Source organism: Podarcis raffonei, chromosome 5, assembly GCF_027172205.1.
Source record: "Podarcis raffonei isolate rPodRaf1 chromosome 5, rPodRaf1.pri, whole genome shotgun sequence".
Classification (NCBI taxonomy): Eukaryota; Metazoa; Chordata; class Lepidosauria; order Squamata; family Lacertidae; genus Podarcis; species Podarcis raffonei.
In genome coordinates this window covers 65,724,054-65,747,777 of record NC_070606.1, presented here as the reverse complement: position 1 = coordinate 65,747,777, position 23,724 = coordinate 65,724,054, and the positions used below count along the sequence as shown (strand labels likewise).

Sequence of the window (23,724 nt, the reverse complement as noted above, 5' to 3'; positions counted from 1 at the left end):
AAGACTGGGAGGAAGAGGCATCAGAAACTGGAGAGGTAACAGGGTGTAGTGAGCAGTGAGTGACCGTGACAAAGAGCAGTCCCAGAATCAGAGGCAGAAGTGGAGGCTCTTCTTCACTAGTCAGGCTGGTGAAGAAGCAGGGGTGTCTCCCCTTCCTGCTGCGACCAGTTCCCCGCTCCCCTGGTCTCCCCAAACCAGAAGAGGTATGAAGAGGTAGGCGCAGAGAGAGCCATGGCAATGGCGTCTCAGATTGCTTGGGAAGGATCTGGGGGAAGAGAGCTATGGGAAGGTGTGAATTTCAGTCCCCACAACTGCCTCATAGGAGCAAGATCTACCGGGACGAGTTGCTGTGTCCACTGGGCCCAGCCTCCTGAGTCAACCTGGTTTCCTTGAATAAAGAGTTAATTTCACTGGTGCCGTGTGATTGACTGCTGACCTCCTCACACCCGCTGCTGACAGTCAAGGATGATGGGAGCTGCAGTCTAGCATCATCTGGAGAGCCACAGGCTCCTCAGTCCTCCCTTAAGTTACAGACTACATAATTTGGATTCATCACGAATCCTCCCAATAACAGGTTTGTGAAATTTGCTTTCCTAAAAGGCTTAGAAACCCAACCAGCCAGCCAGCCAGCCAGCCAAATGCACCTGGAAACAAATCGCAGTTGGAAATGAGCTACTGGCTGATGCTCAGTTTCCTCCGCAATTTTATTCCTATTGCTCTGCGGCAAAAAACCCCCCAAAACAACCCAAGCCATAATAATAGCGGGTGCTCATGGGGGAAAGAAACAGCTGGCAAAAATCATAAGGAGACGAGTAAATGCAAAGGAGGTTAAGTGAGTTGCTATGATTGACTGGTTATAAATATATGCCTAAAAAGCTCTTGTGACTCTGAGTAAGCAAAACTTTGCCTTTGGGATGTGAAGAAGGGCAGTGGCATCTGCTGGAGCTTGAAAGGAGAGGCCAATCAGTCATGGCCATGCATATAGGGCTGGAAGTTGCTCAAAGGTCGTTCAGTTCCAGGCTCTCACATTCTAAGGATACAGAAAAGATTATCTTAGATGTTAACTGTGGTGTGAATTTCTATAGGCAGCCTGAAAATGGATGGGATGGGTGGCTCTTGAACCCAGACCTCCAGCAACCAGTCTTTGGCACCTTGTCTTCTAGGCCCTCATCAAATCAGACAGAGGAGGCTCTGAGGATGAAGCGTGCCACCGACTGCATAGCCTAAACACTGTCACAAGAGCACAAGAAGAGCCCTACGGGATCAGGCCAAACCCCCAACTTGTCCAGTATCCTGTTCTCATGTGGAAAACAGATCCTATATGAGAAACCACAAGCAGGACCTGAATGCAACAGGATTTCCTCCACTTGTCATTTCCCAGCAACTGGTATTCAGAGGCTGATTGCCTCCAGCAGTGGGACATAGCCGTATCATGGCTAGTGCTCTTGACAGCATTGTCCTCTAGGAAATGGTTTATTCTTTCAAAGTTGTCCCAAGCTGGTGACCATTCACTATACCTTGTGGGAGCGAATTCCATAGATGAACTAGGTGCTTGTGTGAAGAAGTACTTCCTTTTGTCTGTGCTCATTCTTTCAACCTCTGGTTTCATTGGATGTTCCCAGATTCTAGAGTTATGAGAAAGGGAAAAGAAACCTCTCTCTGTCCACACCAACTGTCCCCTACACACACTGTCTGGTCAATAGGAACATGCCAGCTTATAAAACTTTCTCATACAAGGGCACAAACAGGACAAAATGTTAAGTGTATGAATGAGGAGTCTGAGCAACATTGGGACTGCAGGAGGTGGGCAGGGAGAGTTTAACTCTCTCCTCGCCACCTCAGTCATGGTACCAATGGAGGCTTCCCTCATGCTGCAAAAAGCAGCTTGTGGGGGGGGGGGATTTCATCAGAACGCCAGCCAGGGTTGATGGGCCCTGAGCAATATGCCCACCACCCCGGACCTACCCACCAATGATGTGAAAATGGTGGCAGCCTGTCCCCAGCTTTGCTTGCTATGAAATGCGCCCTTAAGAAACAACAGGATATATATATTAATTGTGCTTAATGTTGTGTGTACACTGCTTCTCAAGCCAGGGGTGAGAGTGCATTGGATGCAGAGGAGGAGGAGAAAGAGGACAGACAGATGGGAAAATGACTCTCAAACTACCCAGTAAAAGTATTCCCAGTAAACTACCAAGTAAAACTATTTTGTGATGATTGTTAGAGAAATTGCAGAGAAGGAGATACCTGCCCGGGCCATTAAGATGTTCTCCAGCAGTCACCTGTTGATTCCATTCACCCTGTCCCGTTCACTCTCCAATCAATATTTGGATCGGATTTGAAGGAGGGGTTGAAGTCATGACTTGGAGCAAGTATTAGTGGGCAGTATTAGTCTAGAATGGACCAATGGGCTGACTCTGTACAAGGCAACTTCACGTGCTCCCAACACCAATCCACAGCAATATATGCAAACTAGTCACTAGAGAGAGACAAGTGCATTCTGCTGACCTGAAATACACAACTTCAGGCAAGGTCTTCTCACAGGTCCGTTTATTGCCCTGGGCGTCAGTCAAACCTTCATCAAAACAGAACCCAGGGTGGCTTAAGTATCAAGGCAGGGATATGTGATCTTGTTAAACTGAGTAGATTGAACTGCAGGCTTGCAGGAGAGAACAACAGGATGGTGGAAGCACAACTATCCCTCCTTTGAGAAAAACACGGTTTTCATACTAATTTGCCAGAGGAATTCAATGTACAAGAATGGAGAGAAGACACTGCTCTCTTTTTTCCACCCTTTTGTTCTTAGGGATTGCAGCTGAGCTCATGTAAGAGCCATGCTGGCAGGGGCCGATGGGAACACCTGGAGGGGGCCAGATTGGCAAAGGCTGCTCTAAGCCAAGGTTCCCAGCCCACAAACACCTGTCTTTTCACCCAAACATTTTCTGTTTTACAAAAGGCATTAACAGTGCAGTATTACACAAGTTAGAGGGACGCAGGTGGCGCTGTGGGTTAAACCACAGAGCCTAGGACTTGCCAATCAGAACGTTGGTGGTTCGAATCCCCCAACGGGGTGAGCACCCGTTGCTCGGTCCCTGCTCCTGCCAACCTAGCAGTTCGAAAGCACGTCAAAGTGCAAGTAGATAAATAGGTACCACTCCGGCAGGAAGGTAAATGGTGTTTCCGTGCGCTGCTCTGGTTCGCCAGAAGTGGCTTAGTCATGCTGGCCACGTGACCCAGAAGCTGTATGCTGGCTCCGTCGGCCAATAAAGTGAGATGAGTGCCGCAACCCCAGAGTCGGCCACGACTGGACCTAATGGTCAGGGGTCCCTTTACCTTTACCTATTACACAAGTTTGCTCAGGTGTGTTCAGTGGGGCTGACTCCCATGTAAGCAGGGCTGGCCTGAGACCTTTTGGTGCCTTTGGAAAGGTATGTCACTGATACCTCCTCCCTCAGATCTGGGCCTGTGTCCTGGCAGGAAGGGAGGAGACCAGCGGCAACACAGCTCCCCACCTTTCACTGCAATGCCTTGCATCTTCCAATGCCTTTTGAACATTATCTCAGGGTAGAACTGTGAGCTAAAAAGGTTATAGTGCCACCCAGTGGTACTTTGGTTAATAATGGCTAAATTTCAATATACCTAATCTACCATAAATCAGAGATGTTAAAGATGTTGGTTTGTTTGAGCCTTAAAAATATAAACAAATTCTCCCCCCTCCCCCTTTTTGGAGGGCAAAGTAATGAAACACAAGGTACTTTCATTTAAAAAATAAAGAAACTAAGGTACTTTCATCATCAGATATGATGCAATTTCCTGTATTTGAAACAAGCCAATCTGTTTTAGAGAGGATTCGCTGAATGGAAATTTTGATAAGCTCCATTCCATGTATCCCAAGATCAGACGTGGCATCACTATGGCAACAGAAAGGCCTGGAGGCAAGGAGAACGCCAGGAGTCTACTCCTTCAAACACATACACAAATAAATAGAGATCAATAAAAAGCGTGAAGAAATCAGGGGAAGTTGATTTTATTTAAAAATTCAATATATATATCACAACAACTAACTTTATACATTGAGTGGAATTTACGTCCACTCTACCTGTGTAACGGAGGAGAGGGGAGAAGAGAGAAGGCACGAAAGTGAGCTGGCCAAAGCAGAGTTATAATCCCCGCGCCTCCTCCTTGTTCCATACCTTGGTCAATCCTGGCATAACGTAACATGCTTGCTGGAGTCGGTCCATACAGGGAGCCGCCGGCAAACAGAAATGGTCACTCCTCACCAACTTCAAATGCTATTTACACGGTTCTCTTAACTTCATCAGTTTTTGTGTGCCATTCCCTTCCAAAGGACCTGCTTGCTTTTCCTCCACCCCATCTGACCTATCTCCTCAGAAGAATCCTCCACACGTTGAGCCTGTCACGGGGGCTGCAGAGTGCGTACTCTCAGTCCGAAAGATGGCTTCCCTCGCTGTAATTTGCTGGCTGCCCCTTTTTCTTTCCGAGGCCTGGGGAGGTTTTCAAGGCAGCTGCCTCTTGAAAAGGTTAGCCGGCTGCACTGGCTCTTTTTAACACTGATTAGGTGCTTGGTCACTGAGAGTCCTGTTTGTTCTTCATTTGACAACATGTCCCTTTAAGCTGAGCTACCCACAGCAGATGCTGATAATGCAGAGTTCTAAAAGTCCAGCTGCTAATATGAAATGGTTCCCTTACAGTTTTATTTTTATTTTAAAAAAACAAAAGGCACAAAGGCCGAGTATTGTTAGTAAATACAGGAATGGAACTAAATGGCCATTGAGATGGGTCTGGTTGCGGCGCTATACTAGGCCAGCAGCTTTGTCTTGCACGTTGTATTCCTTGTTCTTCGTCACCCTCCAGCCGATGACGGTTAAGAGAAGGATGCCAATGATTTTGTAACCCACTTGGAGGCCTAGGTATCTGTGCCAAAGAGAAAAGAGAAGCAGGAGGCGGACACAGTGAAACTTGAATGGAACAGACCTTGAGATGAAAGCAACCTTCTGTTTTAGAAAGGCACCCAGAAACAGACTGAGTCCTCAGGGACGCAAGTGGAATGGTAATAGGACCTTAGTAGACTAAGTACCCAGACTGCTAAGTTGGATTCTAGAAAACTTCAGACAAATTCACACATGCATGCAGTTGCATGAAAAGGAAGTTTCTGGCATTGGGTGTGTGGAGGGCAGGAGCGAGGTGGGGAGTTGCACACCTTTGTCCTTTAAGCACCAACAGCAGAGAATAGCTGACTGGGGCTGTCCAATGAAGCGCATTCAATCTTTGCTTTCTCTATGCTGAAGTCAAGTTCCCCATTTTGTGTGTGTGGGGGGGGTGTCTTTTTAAAAATTACTTTTGCTTGGGCAGGTTTGCAGATGTCAGAGCCGTGCGGGAGCTGCAGGAAGTCTGGGAATTGTGGAGAGAAATCCCTTCTCCTCCAGTTTAAATCTTGGAGCCAGACTTCCTAGCCTCAAAATAAAATAAAATAAAATAAAATAAAAGGGGGGGGTCTTTCTCCCACAATAATCACTCTCCTCCCTTGAGGGATGAACAGCCACTACAGATTTGACAGCCACAACAGGAAGCGCTTCATTATTGCCTGGCACCGCTTCAAATTATTATTTTCAGCAGAGGCAGCTCTCTGATGCCACTGGGTGTCAGTGGCACATATGTGCAAATCCTATTTTGTTGTTGGCAAATACCCATCTATCCAAGAGAAAAGCCTTTGCAACATTCCTCTGGGTGAAGGGGTCCTCTCTTAGCCACTGATATGGAAATTTCTCTTCTAAGGAAAGGGAATGACTGCAGGGTTCCTAGGGTGTAGGCTCAGGGGGAATTCCTGGTGCTCTAGCCTGGTCCGTAGACCTGAGTCATGTAAGTCTTTCCAAAAGGATTTTATTTTTTTAAAGAAAAAAACCAAGAACCACGTAGAGGATGCCAAGATGTGTTCACATATTGATGGCCTCAGGAGCTCAGATAATTGGGTCTCCCATGAAAACAATACATTCCTTAATTCTCAGGTTCAGCAGGGAGTTTTTCTTTCTAAATCACAGCCTCAAGGCTCAGCATGATGCAGCTGCACACGCAGGTTAAGAGAGCAAGAATCGGAGCGCAGGGTGGAGAGGACGTGAAGATTCAGGCAGCAACCAAGCAAGCCTGACAAACAGCTGTCAGCAGGGATAACTGCAGCCATGGGCTCCAACATAAACAAAGCCACATTACAAGCAGGGAGCTGCCTTGCTGACCCTTCAGCCCTATTGATTCCTAAGGGTTAAAATAGACAGTGCTTCAGCTCCAGATCTATGCCCTAAGTGCAGGTGGCTTTCTGAACATGAACTGCCAAGCATGGCATGGGGTGGTGGAACGATTTGGAAGAGGAGTCTAGCTTGGAGGGTGGAGGACTTGAACACTCTCATGCCAGCAATTTGCATTAGGAAAAAAACTCCTAGCCAAAGCATATCTGTCTGCACTGGCAATTTGTGTAGGGTTGGGGACTGAACTTAATGGGCATAGATGCAGAGCTAACATAACATGTAACTTGGCCCCAGTTTTGCATCTGCTCTGCACTGCTGGGAGTTGATTTTCCGCACATCAGGTTTTTTACACCTCCTGGGAGATAAACTATACAGGTGGGTTACCTGCTGCGGAGGAAGTTATTGTCGTAGTACGTGCAAGATCCGCTCTTGTTGCACTGTTTCCTCCACCAGATGCACGAGGAGTCGATGAGGAAGCCAAAGAGGGCAGGAGCTGGCAGCCAGGCTTCAAAAGAAAGAAAAAGGGTGAGAACCAAAAGGGTTCAATTGCAGACAAAGCATCTCCCCACTGCATCTCTCATAGTTAGCTCTGGCTATTAATTTTTTTTATTTATTATTATTATTATTATTATTATTATTATTATTATTATTATTATTATTATTATTATTTCTATGCCACCCTTCATCTGAGGACCACAGGGTGGTTTGCAACATAGAAACACAAAAATACATAACACTGTAACACACACACACACACACACACACACACACACACACACACACAGAGTTTATTGTTTATTCTTTAAAATATTTTTATCAATTCTTAAAAATGGCAAACATCATATAAACTTAAACATTGAAAAGAAAAGTTTAAATACAACTGTAACATTTTCCATACTTTTTATACAATCAATACAACATCAAAATATGGGATTTTTAAATCCCTTTTCTTCCCTACCCTCTCCATGGTTCCATTCTTTTCATTATTAATTCATGCATGTACAAATTAAATTTCCCATCTATTCGTATCTAATTCTATCTTTTGTTAAAATATTGCAAATGTTATTTAGAATCCTGCTGATGTATCAACTTGTATACAATGCTTTGATATATATGCAGTAAATATTTCCCATTCATTCCCACACACACAGTTTAAAAGGTCACAGATTGCCCCATTGAGCACAGCAGGATTTACTTCTGACTGTTCCTATTTATTAGTATTGCAGGTCCTGGCAGACACTCACCTAGCAATCTCATCAACAGGAATTGGACTCCAATGGCAAATGACTTTTCATCAGGATTCACCACCCTGAGTAGGATAAAAACACAGTATGTGAGATACTTTTGGCTCAAAAGCTAGTTGGTATTGCTCTGGGAGAAAGTTATGAAGCCTGATGACATTTTGTGGGTTCATGACACAATGCAGCAAGGTTCAAAGCGGCCAGATCTTTCATACAGTAAAGCTGAAAATGTCCTGCCCACTTGCCATAAATCAGATCCTTGTCATGTGGTGGCAGGTAAAACATTCTGAGGCCAGCTGAAGGCTAACCTTCCTTATTAAAACATATTCAAACAGCAATGTGGGACTGCAGATTTTCTTCCACTTTAGTGATGTTACGGGCAATTGACTAATATTTTGTGGTTCTGGGACATTTATTCCTTAAAATACTTTTTTTCTATACACCGCCCTATATCCAGAGATCTCAGGGTGGTTCACAAACAAGACCACAACATATAAAATCCTCTTTTTGTGTGTGTCTGTGAGTCACCATTTTATGATGAGAAAGTTGGGGAATATATGAGAACAAATAAATATAAAAGCCTGTGGATCCCCTAAATTACAGGCAAGTCTTGCAGAGGTTATCTTCTTGTGTAGTGAAATGTGCTCAGGCCCTAAGTTAGAAATGGATGACTCTGTTAATTTCACTTTCTATTTTTTCCAGTCTTGAATTTAATTCATCCAGTTTCCATGTGTCTGATATTTTTTATTTAATCATATGAAAATTCACCCACATTTCTCCTAATATTTGCATTTGCACACAATTTTGCCTAGCACAAGCATTTATTTATTTTTTTGCAGCAAAAGGATGGACATTTGTGCATTATTTTCACAGTTACCTGCATTTTCATATGCATTCTTTAGATGGCAAACTGCTCTGCAAAATTCAAAGGTGTGGATACTGAAGGAGAGTTATCTTTTGGTTTGCATATCTATTCATGCAGGATATGTGAATTGGAAGAGTTAATATGAATTTCTTTTCCCCTACTCTGCCCTACTGTGCCTACTTACCTTAGCACCATCATGTAGAGAGGGTTGTGACACAGGCAGGCAACCAATGCAGCAAAGGAGATGAGGAAAATAACAGGCAGCAGCAAAGAAGCACAACGGATTGGGCAGGAACCAGTCTTTGCTGAGGACTGGCCATTGCTGGTTTTGATACAGGAACAGTTTGTGTAGATCTGGTTGGAATAGCAGAGGAGAAAGTCAACTTCATTTCTGGGAATCCATTATGTTCAGGGAGGGACTACAAAGTTTGGTGCTGGAGCAGAGGATCTTTGCAAGCAGAAGGCCACAGGTTTCAATTCCTGACATCTCCAATTAAAAGGCTTGGGTAGCAGGCAATGTGAAAACCATCTGCCTGGAAAGCCGCTGTCAATCAGAGCAGCAATTTGGTCATCAGGGGAGCGTGGGAATACGCTTGTGGAAGGAAGGCAGTACTGCACTAATGTGACTGAGAATTCATACAGTGCTTTTAAAAATCAAATGTGCAGTTTGAAAACTTGTGATCCAATCCCCTGAGAGCTTATGGCAGTTCTCAATACTTTGAATATGGGCACACAGGTAAATGAACAGATGAAAAAAAGTACACGTGTTGATACTTGATCTAAATTGATTCAGCCTAGGTTGCAAGAACAGCAACAACCACAAACATCACGTAGAAAAGGTTGTGACACAGGCAGGTAAGCAATGCAGCAAATGAGACAAGGAACATAAGAGGCTTCCAACAGATGGTCATATTTTGGCTGTGTATGTGACATGCCAATGATATACTGGTGATATTATTAAGAGGGCTCTTTAGGGCGATCTTAAGTATTGGGGTGGTACATCAGGCTTCCTCTTGAAGATGTAGGGCATGAGCCATTATAGCTCAAAACCTGGATTGTGTTCGGAAGACCATGTAATACCAGACCATCTTACTAGTGGAGCAATCAAATGAACCAGTGGTCCATTTACCCACTCTGTTATCAACTTTGAATGGCAGAAGTGCTTCAAATTCTCAGACACAGCTTTTCCCAAGATGCTGCTTTATTGGGGATGTCTGGAATTGAACCTGCGGAGCCTGTGTTCTCTAACAGAGCTACGGATTCCCCGCTAAGTCACTGTTTTCAACAGGTAGGCTAACTGGAGCCGATGCTGAGTATAACTCAATGGCTCAGGAGCCCAAAGCTCTAGCAACACCTCTGTATGTTGAGCCCTGCAGTGGTACCTTGGTTTGCAACCGCTTTGGATTACAACCACGTCAAACCCGGAAGTGTGTGTCCCTTTTTTTGGATTACAACCCATTTTTTGGGATTACAACCAATTTGGGGGGGGGGAGGCCCCATTGGCGAAAGTGCGCCTTGGGTTACAACCTGTTTTGGTTTACAACCGGACCTCCAGAACAGATTATGGTTGTAAACCAAGGTACCACTGTATTTAGATTTGAGGCCATTAAGATGAGTGGACATTCAGCATTCCAGATCCTCTAACCAGCCCCTGGAGTTTTCCATCAGTACTGCTACGTACCTTAACACTGGATGTGGAAGAATTACTGAATAAACTGGTACAACCAGCGTGGCAGGGAGAAAGGTACTCCACGCCATCATCTCCACAGACTGGGTGGAAGAGATAGTCTGAGCAGGAGCACATCCTGTTGCATTGAGCCTGTCCTGGGGAACTTGATGTCCTGCCAGAAAAAGAGAGGCAAAATAAAATGAAATTAAAGAAGATGGGTGAAAGATACTTTTTTTTTTAATGCATTGGGTGATTAACCTTTGTTTTCCAGTCTGTTATTGTTGAGTTCTTGCCACTTGGAAGTCTGGCCTCCTGCCTAGGACTTACCCACCCAAGATACGTCTAAGGTTTTTCAGTGAACTTGGTCGTAATTATTACTCACACGCACATGCAGACAAAACACTCACGTACCTGGGTGGGAAAACATTTGATGCCTGGAGGAATCAACCTGAGCTGAGTCTTACCAGTAAAAAGAGGGCGGGGGAAACCCACCATTGAACACCCAAAGCAGAACAAAGACAAAAAAAGCCAGTCAAAAGAAAACGAGAATGAAAACTGGAAACATTCTAGGTGCAAAGTACGATCCAAGGTCAGTATCACATTGGATGTGTACAATATTGAGAGCTGCCATTTAGACAAACCTTGTCCACTTTGACCCCCATCAGCTCTCTGAGACCTCAATTAGAGAAATGCCATAGCCTTGGAAGCCCTGAGAGTCTTTTATATGGAAGGTGACCTGGAGTCAGTCTCTTTTAATGTGCCAATAACATTTTCTACCACTCAGCTTCCCCGCTCTCTGAAATACCATGGGGAATAGAAAGAATAGCAAGGAGGAAGAAATGATTCAGTGGCAATTGTTGGGGTTTATCAAAGGAAAGTGTGAAGGGGGAAATCTGTGCACCCATGATTTTAGAGTCAAAGTCAGGGATGGTGAATCTGCGTCCCTCCAGATGTTGCTGGACTCCAACTCCCATCATCCCTAATCACTGGTCATGATAGTTGGGGCTGATGGGAGTTGTGGTCCAGCCATCTTTGGAGGGCTGCAGGTCCCCCACCCCTGCACTAAATTCTAATTCCCCACCCCCACCCCACGGTGCTTAATGAAAAGCGGAACATGTTACCTGTCTGGATAAATTTCTGCTATCTTCTCTGTAGAGCAACCCATGAAGAACAGAGGGAGGCAGCAAAGTGTGGAGACGAGGAGCACACTGATGGCAAACCGTGGGATGGCTTTGAGGGAGAAAGCAAAACGCTTCATGACGAGGCCTCCAAACAGCATTCCTAGGGCAGCTGCAGGAAGGTTCACAGATCCTGCAAAAAAGGGGGCAGTGGAGAGGAAGCAACGGGAGACAGTGGTTCATAACTGAAAGCAACTTTATTTTTTTTAGCAAAAGCTTGAAGTCAATCTTACAGCTGGAATAGAACTGTACTCTATTTTGCATGGCGAGGCCAACACAGAGTCACTCCTACTGAGTCCTGGCCACTACCTCAGGGGCTGCTCCACATGCAATGGGATTCCTCCAAGGGAAACATCCTCCTTGTGAGGGTCTGCATGAATCCTGCATATAAGGACCAGTTGCAATGACTTCGTGTTTGTAATTCAGAAAAAGTGTACTTGTTCTGGGCAACTAAGGTCAGCCTCCACACTAGGGGATGGAGGGCACCTCCTGCTTCCAGCACAGCTTTGTCCCATGTTACAGGCAGGATTCAAGATAGAAGGAGTGTTTCCTTCTAGTTTCAGAATACTTTTCTTGCATTTTTGAACTATGTAACTGTTTGCCCACGCTGCAGGCCCTCAGCTTGTTTAGAAGGGTGCTAGTTTATCCTGCCTATCTCAAAGGGTCTATCCAAGCAGAGTTTGGCTTCATCACTTAACTGAGGAAGCTGTGTGTAGCATACAGATACATACATACACAGAGAAAAGAAAAGAAAAGAAAAGCACAGTGAGCTGATTCAGAACCAGGATAGATGGAAATGCTTGACCGTCACCCACACAAACACTGTCCAACTGCAGAAGGCCCCACAGCAACTTCCTTAATTAAATTATTTTTGACTCCATGACTCCAACACCCACAAACATTTAGAGCTCTGCCAAACCAAAGTCTGCCCTGACTCCTGAGTAATGTTCATTGCCTGGTGTGGTTAAAGGGCACCCAAATTCTTTCCATGAGTGGCCCAAGGACTAGAGAGGTAGCCAATGATTGCCTAGTTGCCTTTGACTGCCCTACCCTGTCCTCCTCCCATCAGATTGGACTTCCAGCTGGTATGATACCAAGAAGGACTGGCTCCAAAGCCTTGAGGAACGTAACCTGGCTATAACTTTATTCTGAGAAGGTTTGGGCTGTAATAACTAAAAATCATGATTAGTCAAGAGGCATTGCCATTCCCTCACCAATGAGGAAGTTTGCATAGGAAGAGGTGGCGCCAAACTGTTTCTCTAGGAACTTGTTGAGGAAGGTGGAGAGGCCAGCAATGACTGAGGAGAAACTGCACTGAGCCAAAACCAGGAACATGAAGAGCGGATTGAGGAGCAGCCTCAGGAAGCCTTGGGGAAACTCTGAAGGCAAAAACAGAGGAACAAGTCAGTCATACAGAGGGCTTCACCAGTTGCATGAGCAACAGAGAGCATGCTTTAAAACAACAACAACACTCTTACGATTCCATTTATTCAACACATTTTTATCATGCTCTTCATTCCATTTAAAATGGTCGTGCTGGTTCAAAATTGGTTAGATGCAGCACAAAACACAACAATAAGCCTATAAGGGGAAAATAAAGAGATTCTTAAAACATACACATTTTAAAAATACATGGGTGTACAAAAGAGTTTCCGACTACCACCAAAAGCACTGTGGTGTACGGTGCCAGGTGAGTCTCTATAGCAGGGATAGAGAACCTGTGGCCTTCCAAATATTGCTGGACCATGCTAGCTGGGGCTGATGGGAGTTGTGGTCCACCAGGCACAGGCTCCCCATTCCTGCTTTGTAGGGAACAGCATTCAATAGATAGGACACTAGTACCTAAGAGGCCCTTTCCTTTGTTGTCGCATATCTTACCCTATCATAAATGTTAGTTACACCAAAAAGTCCTGTGGAATTCTATTCCCATTGGGCCAGACTATTAAGGCATGTCAAACCTGGCTTCTGTTTCTAAAGTCAGTGATGCCTTGGCTGGACTGATTTAGGTTCTTAACTGGCCTTCTGCTAAATGCTTAGGGAAGGGTTACCTATCAAAAACAGACTGCAGTGGGTTTACATTAACAATATCTTTTGTAAAAAGAGAGTGCTATCAATGGCTACAAATCATTCTGTCTATGGGCTATGTCCTGGTCCAGAGGCTACATGCCTCTGAAATGCCAGTTGCTGGAGAACAACCTGATGTCCTGTTTAGGGGCTTCTCAGAGGCAGCTGGCTGGCCACTGCCAAACGGAAGGCTGGACTAGATAGGGCCTGGGTTTGCTCCAGAAAGGTTCTTTGATTCTTCCTTCTTGTAATATGCAGCATGGTCATATGTTGCTAAACTGATGAGCTTTGCACAAAAGCAGCAGAGGCTGCAGCCAAGAAGCCTTTCAGGAGAACATCAAAATAACAAAATCATACACAGCTGCTAGCTAAGATAAGGATACAGGTGTGGGTGCTAAGGGATCTTGTATTTCTAAACAGTTCCGTTTTTTGCAGTGTAGCCTGAAAGCTGAAAGTTGGTAAGAAAAGCCTTTACTTTTGGTAAATTCTACCAGTGATCCTTCCTCTGCCTTGGCCTTCTCAATCTTCTTCAGGACGTCCACCTCATATTCCGCCTGCTGGGACAGAAGCAAAGAGAATGGTTTTTGTGTGTGAACAGGAGGGTGATGGTTCGTTTTGTCCTCTGGAAACAAGGCCCTGAGCATGCAGAACAAGCATGAAACAGGATGCAGATCCTGGGAGCAGGCCCAGCAAAAGCAAAAGCGAAATTATTGTGGGGTGTGTGGGTGTTCTTCTCCTAGCATAACAGCGACAGCAAAAAAGACTGAGGCAATTAACAAAAAAAAAAGTCAGGCTCATCTGGAAAAAAACTGACCTTGCCCACAATACAAATGACATTCCACCTGCTTCCATACAGCTTTCTTTGATTTGGCTATTGCCAAGGCTGAAACCTTTACCCCCATTTTGAACACTGACTTGATGAATACGAAGGGAAACTATGGCAGAACTTTTGCCTCTTGATTTACAAAGTGATTGGGACACTTTAGGGGCGGCTCTTGAGCTACTTTTTGTACCATCACCCTCTGCTTGGGGTGCCTGCTATGTCCACCTTCAGAGAGGGATACTGAAAAAGCTCATCTGGTAGAGAGCATGAGACTCTTAATCTCAAGGTCAGGGGTTCGAGCCCCCATTGGGCAAAAGATTCCTGCATTGCAGGGGGTTGGACTAGATGGCCCTCATGGTCCCTTCCAACTCTACAGTTCTATGATTAACTGCTCTCCTGCTGCCATGAAGGGTAATAACAGAAAAGGGAAAACACACACACACACACTATAAAAGCCTTCATATGAGATTAAGATGAGGATGCATATTTCTCCCCTCTTACTGTATTTCAAAGTAAGGAAAGGAGTCAGAGCTATACTGAATATGCAAGACAAAGACTAACACTGGTATGCTTGATAGTATTTCCAACATTTTTGTTAACGGCTTTAAATACACACACACACCCCGGGGAGTATTTACATGCTGCCTTCCTTGCTATGGAATGGCACCCCTAAACAGAGTTTTTTCATTTCAATAGGTTGCTCATTCTTTAGACACAAAGCAGGCTAGAATAAGGTAATAAACCTCTCTGCCCAAATGCTCCAGCCTTGATTGTTTTGAGGTCCACTCTCAGCATACCCCCTGTGTATTTACTGTTGGTGAGGCAGGCATTTAAGGTGTTATGCTTCTATCAACAGCAAGAGGCTCTGCCCAGTGGAATAATGTGATTGCAGTGTTCTACAGATCCTACACTGGAAGTCATGCAGGCCAAACCTATGCAGGCAGGCTTTTCTTCATAGTGACTGTTGTAGCACCTAAAGAGCCCAAATTAATAAATCAGAAAACTGATGTACAGAAATAGGGGATGAGACAAGAGTTCTTGCTCAAGCAAGCTGCTACCTAAGAGGCAGGCAAATAGGAAAATGGTTTAAAATAGAAAAATGCAGGCCCAATCCAGGACAGCCCTGCCTTCTTCATCTTCCCAGTGGGCCAAAGAGACTTCCCCTCTGGAACAACAGAGGAATTTTTCCCTTGCAAGGGTTCACCAATCACTTTGGAAAAGCCCTGCTGCCTCTTGGCTGTGCCCTCAACAGCTGTAGTTGGAAAGGGTTGCCCTTCTCTTCACCACCAGCAGAGACACTTACCCTCCCTTTGAGCATATACCGGGGGAAGAAGAAATAGGGAATGGACGTGAGCACCAAGCAGCCCGAGGCAATGAGGAGTCCCAGCCACCAGGCTCCAATCCAGCGCTGGTCTCCTGGGACCAACTGCACATCCTCTGAAAAGAGATGGAGAAATTAAAAAAGAGCTTCGTGAATCCACTTCCTGGTACAGTGGTATGTTGGGTTAAGAACTTAATTCGTTCTGGAGGTCCGTTCTTAACCTGAAATTATACTTAACCTGAGGTACCACTTTAGCGAATGGGGCCTGACCTAGTGCCTCAATTAATAATAATAATAATAATTTATGCCCCACCTATCTGGCTGGACCTCCCCAGCCACTCCGGGAGGCTTCCAACAAAATATTAAAATACAGTAATGCATCAAACATTAAAAACTTCCCTAAACAGAGCTGCCTTCAGATGTCTTCTAAAAGTCTGGTAGGTAATTAATATCATTCATGTTCTTTTAGATATCACTAATCCCCAAATATCTCCAGGACTGGGGGATCCATCTTCCCACGTGACCAATCACCTTCAAGGGCACATCCAATATTGCTCAGGATTCCTACAAAAAGCGGCAATGATGCTTCACCAGAGCTGTGCTCCTTTGTTGTTGCTGTATTGAGTCTCTCAATACTGGAGCTTTTTATTTTTGGCCAGAGACATTTTTTGTAGCTATTCAGATCTCAGTGCCTGGCACAACACTGATAGTTCCACCATTTCACTAAACTGGGGTAAATGAGAGGTTTACCACCTAAGGAAGCTCTGCTCTAAACATCAGTAGCTGTAAGTTCAGGTGTAGGGAACCCATGGCCTTCCAGATGTTGCAGAACTACAACTCCTTTCATCCTTCCCCATGTTTGCTGGGGCTGGTGGGAATTGTAGTTCAGCGACATCTGGGGGCCACACCTGCTACAGTTCGTGACAACATGTCTCTTTAGTGAAGGTAGGGTACATTCTCCCTGATACTGCATTGGGAAAGTTGCTGCCACTCCAGATCACAATGCCTCTGAAGTTTGAGAAAGCACAAGCATTTGGTGAGGAACGCACAGTGGAAACCGAAGAGCATCTGTGCTGCGGAAGGTGTTTCTTGGGAGGGAAGGCTTTAAGCAGGTGACAGCCAAGATATGGGGTTAAAGGAAGGAGCTGGCACATCCAATTCATTTGTGCGATTACAAAGTTAATTAGAGAAACCAACCCTCTTTCCTTTTAGACGCCTAATGCCTGCTGAAACTGTTTCCCCAGCAGTCTGTGCAGACAGGGGAGCTGGAAATGTTAGCTGCCCTCTTCCTGGAAAGACTATCCTGTCCCATTGTTCCTAGGCTGGGCAGAGTTCTGCTGGCAGAGAGTCAGGCACTAGCCCAGCCACTGATCCCCGTGGAGCAGCCGTCTTAATGAGCCTGGCTTTTGGAGTCTATGCTCTCCAGGGACTCTGGAGAAGAGACGCCGAGTCATTCCACTTTGAGAGCGGACATCCTCCAGGCAGGAGGCCTTGCTCAAAGGAGCCCACGCTTCACTGGGGTTGGCATAGAAAGTGTCTCTCCACATTGTTAACGAGTGGGAAGGAATAAACAGCCAACTCCAGCCTTTTGCTCCTCAGCCCAGACTTCCTGCCCTTCAGGATTAAAGAGTGTGCAGGCAAAAAAAAGAGCCCCCGCCCGGCAAAAACAATGGCTCAGCTTCCCTGGACGTGACCGGCCCACTCAAGACTGGGCGACATCATCAAGCGGTGACCACAAAGGGGTAATTAAAGCTGCCTGTCTACATGCAAAAGAAACCCGCTGTCATTTCCGTCCTCTCTTCTCACTTATTTTCTTTATCTTCCACAAGGTATTATTCTGTCATCTCCGATTGCCTGGAAGCAATGCAGGAGAATTCTTTAGCACAGAGACACGGATATAGGAAGAAAGCCTCTGTTGCACGGTGGGTGGGTGCTGGAGAGAACAGGTAGAAACAGTGATCAACCCTAAGGCAGCAGTCTTCTGAGTCCAGTGCTCTTTCAGACGTACAAAGCAAATTTGTGATGCAACAGCCCTAGACTGTCATCACCCTGCCCCACCCCCACCTCAATGACAGGCAATATATGTGAAGCAAGAAATAGCACCATGGTGTAGATCGGGGGGGGGGGCAAGCAAAGATGGAGAGAATGGCCTGCCCGAAGCTATCTAGCCAGATTACCTGCATTCCAGATTACCTGCATACTCTGCCACAGAACAACAATAGTGCATGAAGTTCATTGCATGCACGGAGATAAACCCATCTAGTTTCTATAGACAGTTCCATCTACATGCATTATAGCATCACATATTCAGGATACTTCCCTGCCAACATGGTTATGTGATCTGTGCAAAGTGGATCTGAATCACTGCTGTGCATTGCACAGGTACTATCACCAACAAATGTCCCTGATTCAACAGCAGACACCGAATGTGATGTCTCCCTCAGGTGAGGAGCAAAGGAAGCCATTCTAGAGGATCTCCACACTGCAAATGATCAGCCATCAGATCTGGACATCCCTGCCCCATGACTGGGGTCCTCATACCAGCTGCCTGAGTTCCTGGCTGGCACTCACAGTCACACACAGACAATTTTCCCCAGAGTCACAGGTGTACAGGAGATAGCAAGCCAGACAGGAACATCAGGGCCACTATATGGACAGCAGCATGTGAAGCTGCTCAGGAGGAAGGGGCAGCACATGGAAATACGCTGCTCAGATCAGGGCCTGGCAAAAACCCAAAAGGGATGGAGCTCCCAGCCCCCAGCCCACTCTGAGCTGCTCTATTGCTGAAGCAACAGCTCCCACTCCAGCTCTAAGCTCTGGCCTTCCTGACCGGGTAAAGTGACAGCATTGCACACTGCATGCTCAGGTCACTTAACGGGGCAACGACTTTGGCAACTGAACCACTACTTTGTGGTGGTGGTTCTAACATTCTTCCAATAATACCTGAAAACCTTTTGCTGCTTTAGGACTTTTAATCTGCAGATAAGAATATGTGGTGATGTTGGTCTTTGGGTATGTAGGGGATATCAGAAAAATCTCTAACTGTATGTAGTCAGGTCATGTCTTTGCCTGTCACCTAGCAACACACCAAGAATCTGCCCTCAAAGAAAACCGGGAACCAGTAGCGTGCTTTGTGTGGCCATGACTCAATTTCCATAATCAAGTGGCTCAGACGATGGACCTGTGAATGTGTACGAGTCCAATACCCCCCTCAGCAATAACAGATACTCACTCAGGTCAACCCTCCCATAGTCCACAAATATCCGCAGCGCTGCAGAACCAAGCAAGTAACCGAAAGCAGGGCCAAACACTGCAATGGCAAATAGGATTGCTGAAAGAGAGAGAGAAGAGGATGAGCAAGTGTGCATGAGTGACATTGCATCCATGTTTCTGATGATGTTTTATTTCTTCCTGAAGCATGTTTTAAACCACACAGTGTTTGTGGTAAATGAACAAGATGATGAATGGTGTTGAAAACCAATCAGACAGTTAATACTACTTCTGCATTCCACACATCTTATTGAATGAAAAGCAGCTGCTACTGTTCAGACCGGATCCTAGCAACGCTCGTGAAATAAAGACTATGGTAACACATCTTTTTCAACAACTTCCCCAACCTGCTTTGGACCACAACTCCCATCAGCCCCAGTCAGCTGATGGGAGTTGTAGTTCAAAACATCTGGAAGGCAGCAGGTTGGAGTAGGCTACATTGCTGTTCCATCTGCCATTTATTTCAAACATGAAAATCTTGTGGTGAAGAAACACAGAGACAAGAGACAAGCAAAGAAATGTTCTGAGATTTGCATAAATACAGAAAGTATGCACTTAACCAAAAAAACTTTTAAATTAATTTGCACAATTGTTACTTTACTTTTGTGCAGAAATGCACAGAGACTACTTGTTTGATCCCATGTTAAGAGCTCTAATCAATAATAATAATAATAAATTTTGTATTTATACCCCACCTATCTTGCTGGGTTGCCCCAGCCACTCTGGGGCATATATACCTTTTTCAAACAGTGCAATCCTATATATAGCTACAGAAATGACCCTCCCCTTGAGTTCAATGGGACTCACTCCCAGGCAAGTGTATTTAGCAGTCCTCCCCAACCTGGTGCTCTTCAGATGTTGCTGGATTACAACTCCCATCAGCCTTGACCATTGGCTGTGGCTGATGGGAGTTGCAGTGCAAAACATTTGGACGCGCTAGGTTGGGGAAGGCTGGCGTGTAGGATTGCCATCAAAAACCTTGAGGGCAACCCACCAGAGAGATGAGTCACCCAAAGGGAATGTTCTGGAGCTATACTTTAGTGAGAAAGTATCGACAATGGGAAGGTTCAAAGCTTCCTGTTCCAACCACCAAAGTTTTTAAAGCATTTAGCAGAAGATGCCAATGTTTTTATTATAGTTTCCTCCCAGTGCTCTTTTGCAAAAATGAAAGCTTAGATTTTTCATTATTTTGCAGATGCTGCCATATTCTGCTGGTATGTGTTTTCTCTGGAAATTGTATTCAAGCATGGTTGTTTTTTGTCTTTTTTAAAGATTCTAAGCACTATAGCCCTATAAAGACCAGAGGACAGTATCTGTGGAAAGTTAGGCTACTTAGAATCATAGAACTGTAGAGTTGGAAGGGATCCAAATGGTCATTTAGTCCAACCTGCTTCATGCAGGAATCACAGCTAAAGAATCCATGACAGATGGCCATCCAACCTATGTTTAAAAACCTTCAAATGAGGAAGTCTCACGGAAGTCAATTACAGCCTAATCACAAACAGAATTACTGCTAAAGTCCAAAAGGAAAGTTCAAATACAATATTGATGTGCTGTGATAGCAGAGCTTGTAGGGAAGGGTTGCCCTTGGCTCTAGGTCAACAAAACAGTACAGTACTGATTATGTACCTTGGAGCAACAATGAGCTATTTTTTACTTTATTAACACAAAGCTCCATTAAAGCCAATTGAAGTCACCTGCCAGACAGCACTTGGGGTTGAGGAAAAACTGCCTCCAGAAAGGCTATCATTCTTTGAGGGGTGGATGGTGAAGGAATATTTGACTCTGTCATTTCCAAAACTAATAAAGCTTTACTTTATCAGCCCCTGTCTCCTGACTACAGTCTGATGGGGGAAACAGGAGACAGGAGCTGCTGTTGTAGGAGGCACCGCAAATTAGTGGGACGGAGGATGCCTCTCGTAAGAAGGCCCAAAGTTCAATCCTTGCAATATCCAGTTCAGAGATGACCAGGGGAGCTGGGCTAGATGGACCAATAGCCTGACACAATATACAGTAACTTCTTATGCTCACAGGACTGTTATTTATCAGCTGGTCATTCTGGAAGGAAAGGGCCACAGATAATCTGGGTGTTCCAGCTCTCAAACAATTTCCAGGAAGCACATTCATGTTACCAGTTCTCTGATAACATCAGGGACAGGGAGCCTGGAAGACAACTTCCAACACCCATGGTCATTAGCTATGCTAGCTGGGGCTGACAGGGCCTGGAGTCCAACAACATCTAGAGAGCCACAAATTCCCCATCCTTGGACTACAGGGCCAATTCACAAGGCCAAGTTGTCCAAACAACATCTAGCCCAGTGGCCCAAATTGTCGAGTGCTGATAGCGGTGATTTATTGCCTACCAATATGACTGAGCTCCATGGTTTCATTTCAACCATCTTTTATGGCTTGCTAATCATCATGCTTATTATGTTTTTCCCCCCTTCTGCACCAGAAAGGAACGTTATCTACTAATTAGATTCTCTTTTCATATCTACAAAGACAGATGGGAAACTCGTTATCAGAAAACGCCCCTGATATCTACAGTACTTGGTGCCTGCAAACCTCTATGACCCTTTCCCCTTTCCTGTAATAAGTACTCTTGCAATACCTTTGGACGGCCAACACCAACAAAGCCAATAAAAAAATAAAAATAAAACCATTTGCATTCTGGAACTGAAGGAAGCACTTTTTCCTTCACCTTGCATTTCAGACTTCTTCTTGGCCTAGTTTTACATAATAGCAGGAGGTGACTAGAAACATTTGAAATCCTGGTAGAGCCAGGTCTTGGGCTTCTCTCCACACCAGAGGATTAGATACATTCAGGGAGGAGACAGCTATCAATGGCTAGTGGAGGCAGCAATACTTCCAAATACCAGTTGCTGGAAACCACAAGAAGGGAGAGGGCTCTTGTGCTCAGGCCCAGCTTCTGGGTTTCCCACAGGCATCTGGTTGGCCACTGTGAGAACAGGATAGTGGGCTAGATGGGCCATTGGCCTGATCCCGCAAGCTATTATTTTGTTCTTATGGCGATATTCAGAATTCTATTGTGGGATGGGAGAGTTTCCTTTCAAAAAGCAACCATGAACACATTTTGGCCTCAAAGAGTAGAATTCCGCTGCCAAATCTGAATGTTTTTTGGATTATTATTATTAATAATAATTGCATTGAGTGGAGATTTAAACCCTGATCTCCCAGGTCCTAGTGTGAAACTCTAACCACTCTACCACACTGGCTTCTCTGAGTTGCAGGCCAGTCCTCTGCGCCAGTGGCAACAGGATACTGCATCAAACATTAGAGTTGCAAGCACCAGCGGAGGGCTTTGTCCCCCTGGCTCTGGTGCTGGAAGCTGGCCCCACTCTTGGCAGAGAAGCAGGAGCAGCCCAAACTGGCCAAGGACCTCTTCAGGGCTGGGAAGCTGCTAGTGTCTTGGGCAGCCCCCAACAGTTGTTAGAGGGGCCTCTGACTCTGGGGGTGGGAGGGAAACGATAATTCTAGAAAGAAGCTGGAGGAACAAAGTGGAACAGAAACTAAAAAGGGGTAGAAAGCTGTGTTTGTCCCCCTACAAATACATATAACATCCTACCCTTTAAATAAATGGTTTAGGATCTATGATAGGAAGGTGGTTGGTTGGGTGGTGGTGATGGTGGTGAGAATTTCTCACCCCATGCCAAAAAAAATGAAAGGGGGGGAGTTAACAATTGAATCCAGCTCTGCCCTCTTTTGAAAATAAAAATTTTAAAAACTCACCAAAACATAACTGTCAACCTTTCCCTTTTCTTGCAAGGAATCCTATTCAGAATAAGGGAATTTCCCTTTTAAAAAAGGGAAACGTTGACAGCTATGCACCAAAACTGCCCCACAGCACTGGCAGTATGACTTCTCTCTGTGATCTCCTACTACAGTTTCTGCCTATGCAGGCGAAGCTCCAGATTTTAAGGGACTCTGAGCAGGCAGCACTCTGTGGCCCCCAGTGCTGACCGGCCTACCCCACTCCGCTGCAGAGGTATCTACAGCCACGTGAACCCCATAGCGTTGCTGATGCAACCACCAGCCCTGACTTCCCCCTCGTGTGGGGTGACCAGGCGCTGCTGCTGGCTAAGCCCAACCAGGAGCGTGACAGGGAGGTCTTATTCTGTGGCAGTGCTGTAATGGGCTTGGAGCAAAAGCAGCCACTCTGCCCCCAAGCCCATTATAGTGCTGCTGCTGCTGCTGCTGCTGCTGCTGCAGTTGCTAAGTAAGTCCACTCGCAAGCAGGGCTAGAGGAGGAGGTTTGGTGGCTGCTAGAATACTGCTGTTAGAGGTGCACTAGGGTTGAATGGGATCCAGGCAAGGTATTAGCCCCGGTGGGCAGGATCAGGGCGCATGAGCCCCAGCAAATGCCTGGCCATGTGTGACTCTTAGTGCACTACTTCAGCTCTCCTAGAAGAAGAAATCATTTTGGCAAGCACTACCGTTTTCATGCATAAAAGGGCACCTTTTGCCACTCCAACACCATCACATTGAGAGGAGAAAGAAAAACTGGCACTTTCAACATAGCCATGTCAGTCACACAACTAAGGATGGCTTGTCAAGTCCTTCCAACATAGCGATTTTCATTACAGGACCGATAAGCTGCATCAGAAGCAGCTCTTCAGTGCGAGCAATGGAAAGACATTTCCTAAACAGCAGATTCCCCGCTCCGCCTGCTGCAAAGACATGGATAGCATGGCAGTGTAAGCTGGATGGCAAGGTGCAACCCTTCTACAGTAAGTACACCTTCCCAGGGAAAGGGCTTACCTATATACAAGGGAGAGTTGTTTGGCTCAGCAAAGTCATCCACATAGGAGATCCCAAAAGGCTGGATGGGGACTGTCCCAATTCCTGCCAACAGCTGTGCAACTACCATTATTGCCCACATGGTGTTGTCCTCGGCCTGGACGCTCACGTTGGTGCTTGGACACACAAATTCGTTGTTGTTGCAGAGCTCAGTTCTGGCACTTCCGCTCTTGTTACCTGCATCTTGGAACAAGATGATGCAAAAAATAAAAAAA

The 23,724-nt window shown here is 45.4% G+C and overlaps 1 protein-coding gene across 3 annotated transcripts in view; it reads right to left on the bottom strand.

Moving 5' to 3' along the window:
- Positions 1-4,011: 4,011 nt before the first annotated feature.
- Positions 4,012-23,724, bottom strand: part of SLCO2A1 (solute carrier organic anion transporter family member 2A1) — a 63,145-nt gene continuing 43,432 nt past the window's right edge. For 2 of the 3 annotated variants that reach the window (XM_053389863.1, XM_053389860.1), the window contains 11 exons: positions 23,471-23,692; positions 18,654-18,752; positions 15,404-15,537; positions 13,753-13,834; positions 12,428-12,592; positions 11,157-11,346; positions 10,048-10,207; positions 8,551-8,720; positions 7,505-7,569; positions 6,645-6,765; positions 4,012-4,935 (listed from right to left, as the gene is read on the bottom strand). In XM_053389863.1, coding sequence (XP_053245838.1) covers positions 4,815-4,935; positions 6,645-6,765; positions 7,505-7,569; positions 8,551-8,720; positions 10,048-10,207; positions 11,157-11,346; positions 12,428-12,592; positions 13,753-13,834; positions 15,404-15,537; positions 18,654-18,752; positions 23,471-23,692 — 1,529 coding nt within the window. In that variant the 3' untranslated portion in view covers positions 4,012-4,814. The remainder of the gene's footprint in view (positions 4,936-6,644; positions 6,766-7,504; positions 7,570-8,550; positions 8,721-10,047; positions 10,208-11,156; positions 11,347-12,427; positions 12,593-13,752; positions 13,835-15,403; positions 15,538-18,653; positions 18,753-23,470; positions 23,693-23,724) is intronic. The other variant, XM_053389862.1, reaches the window with a different exon arrangement.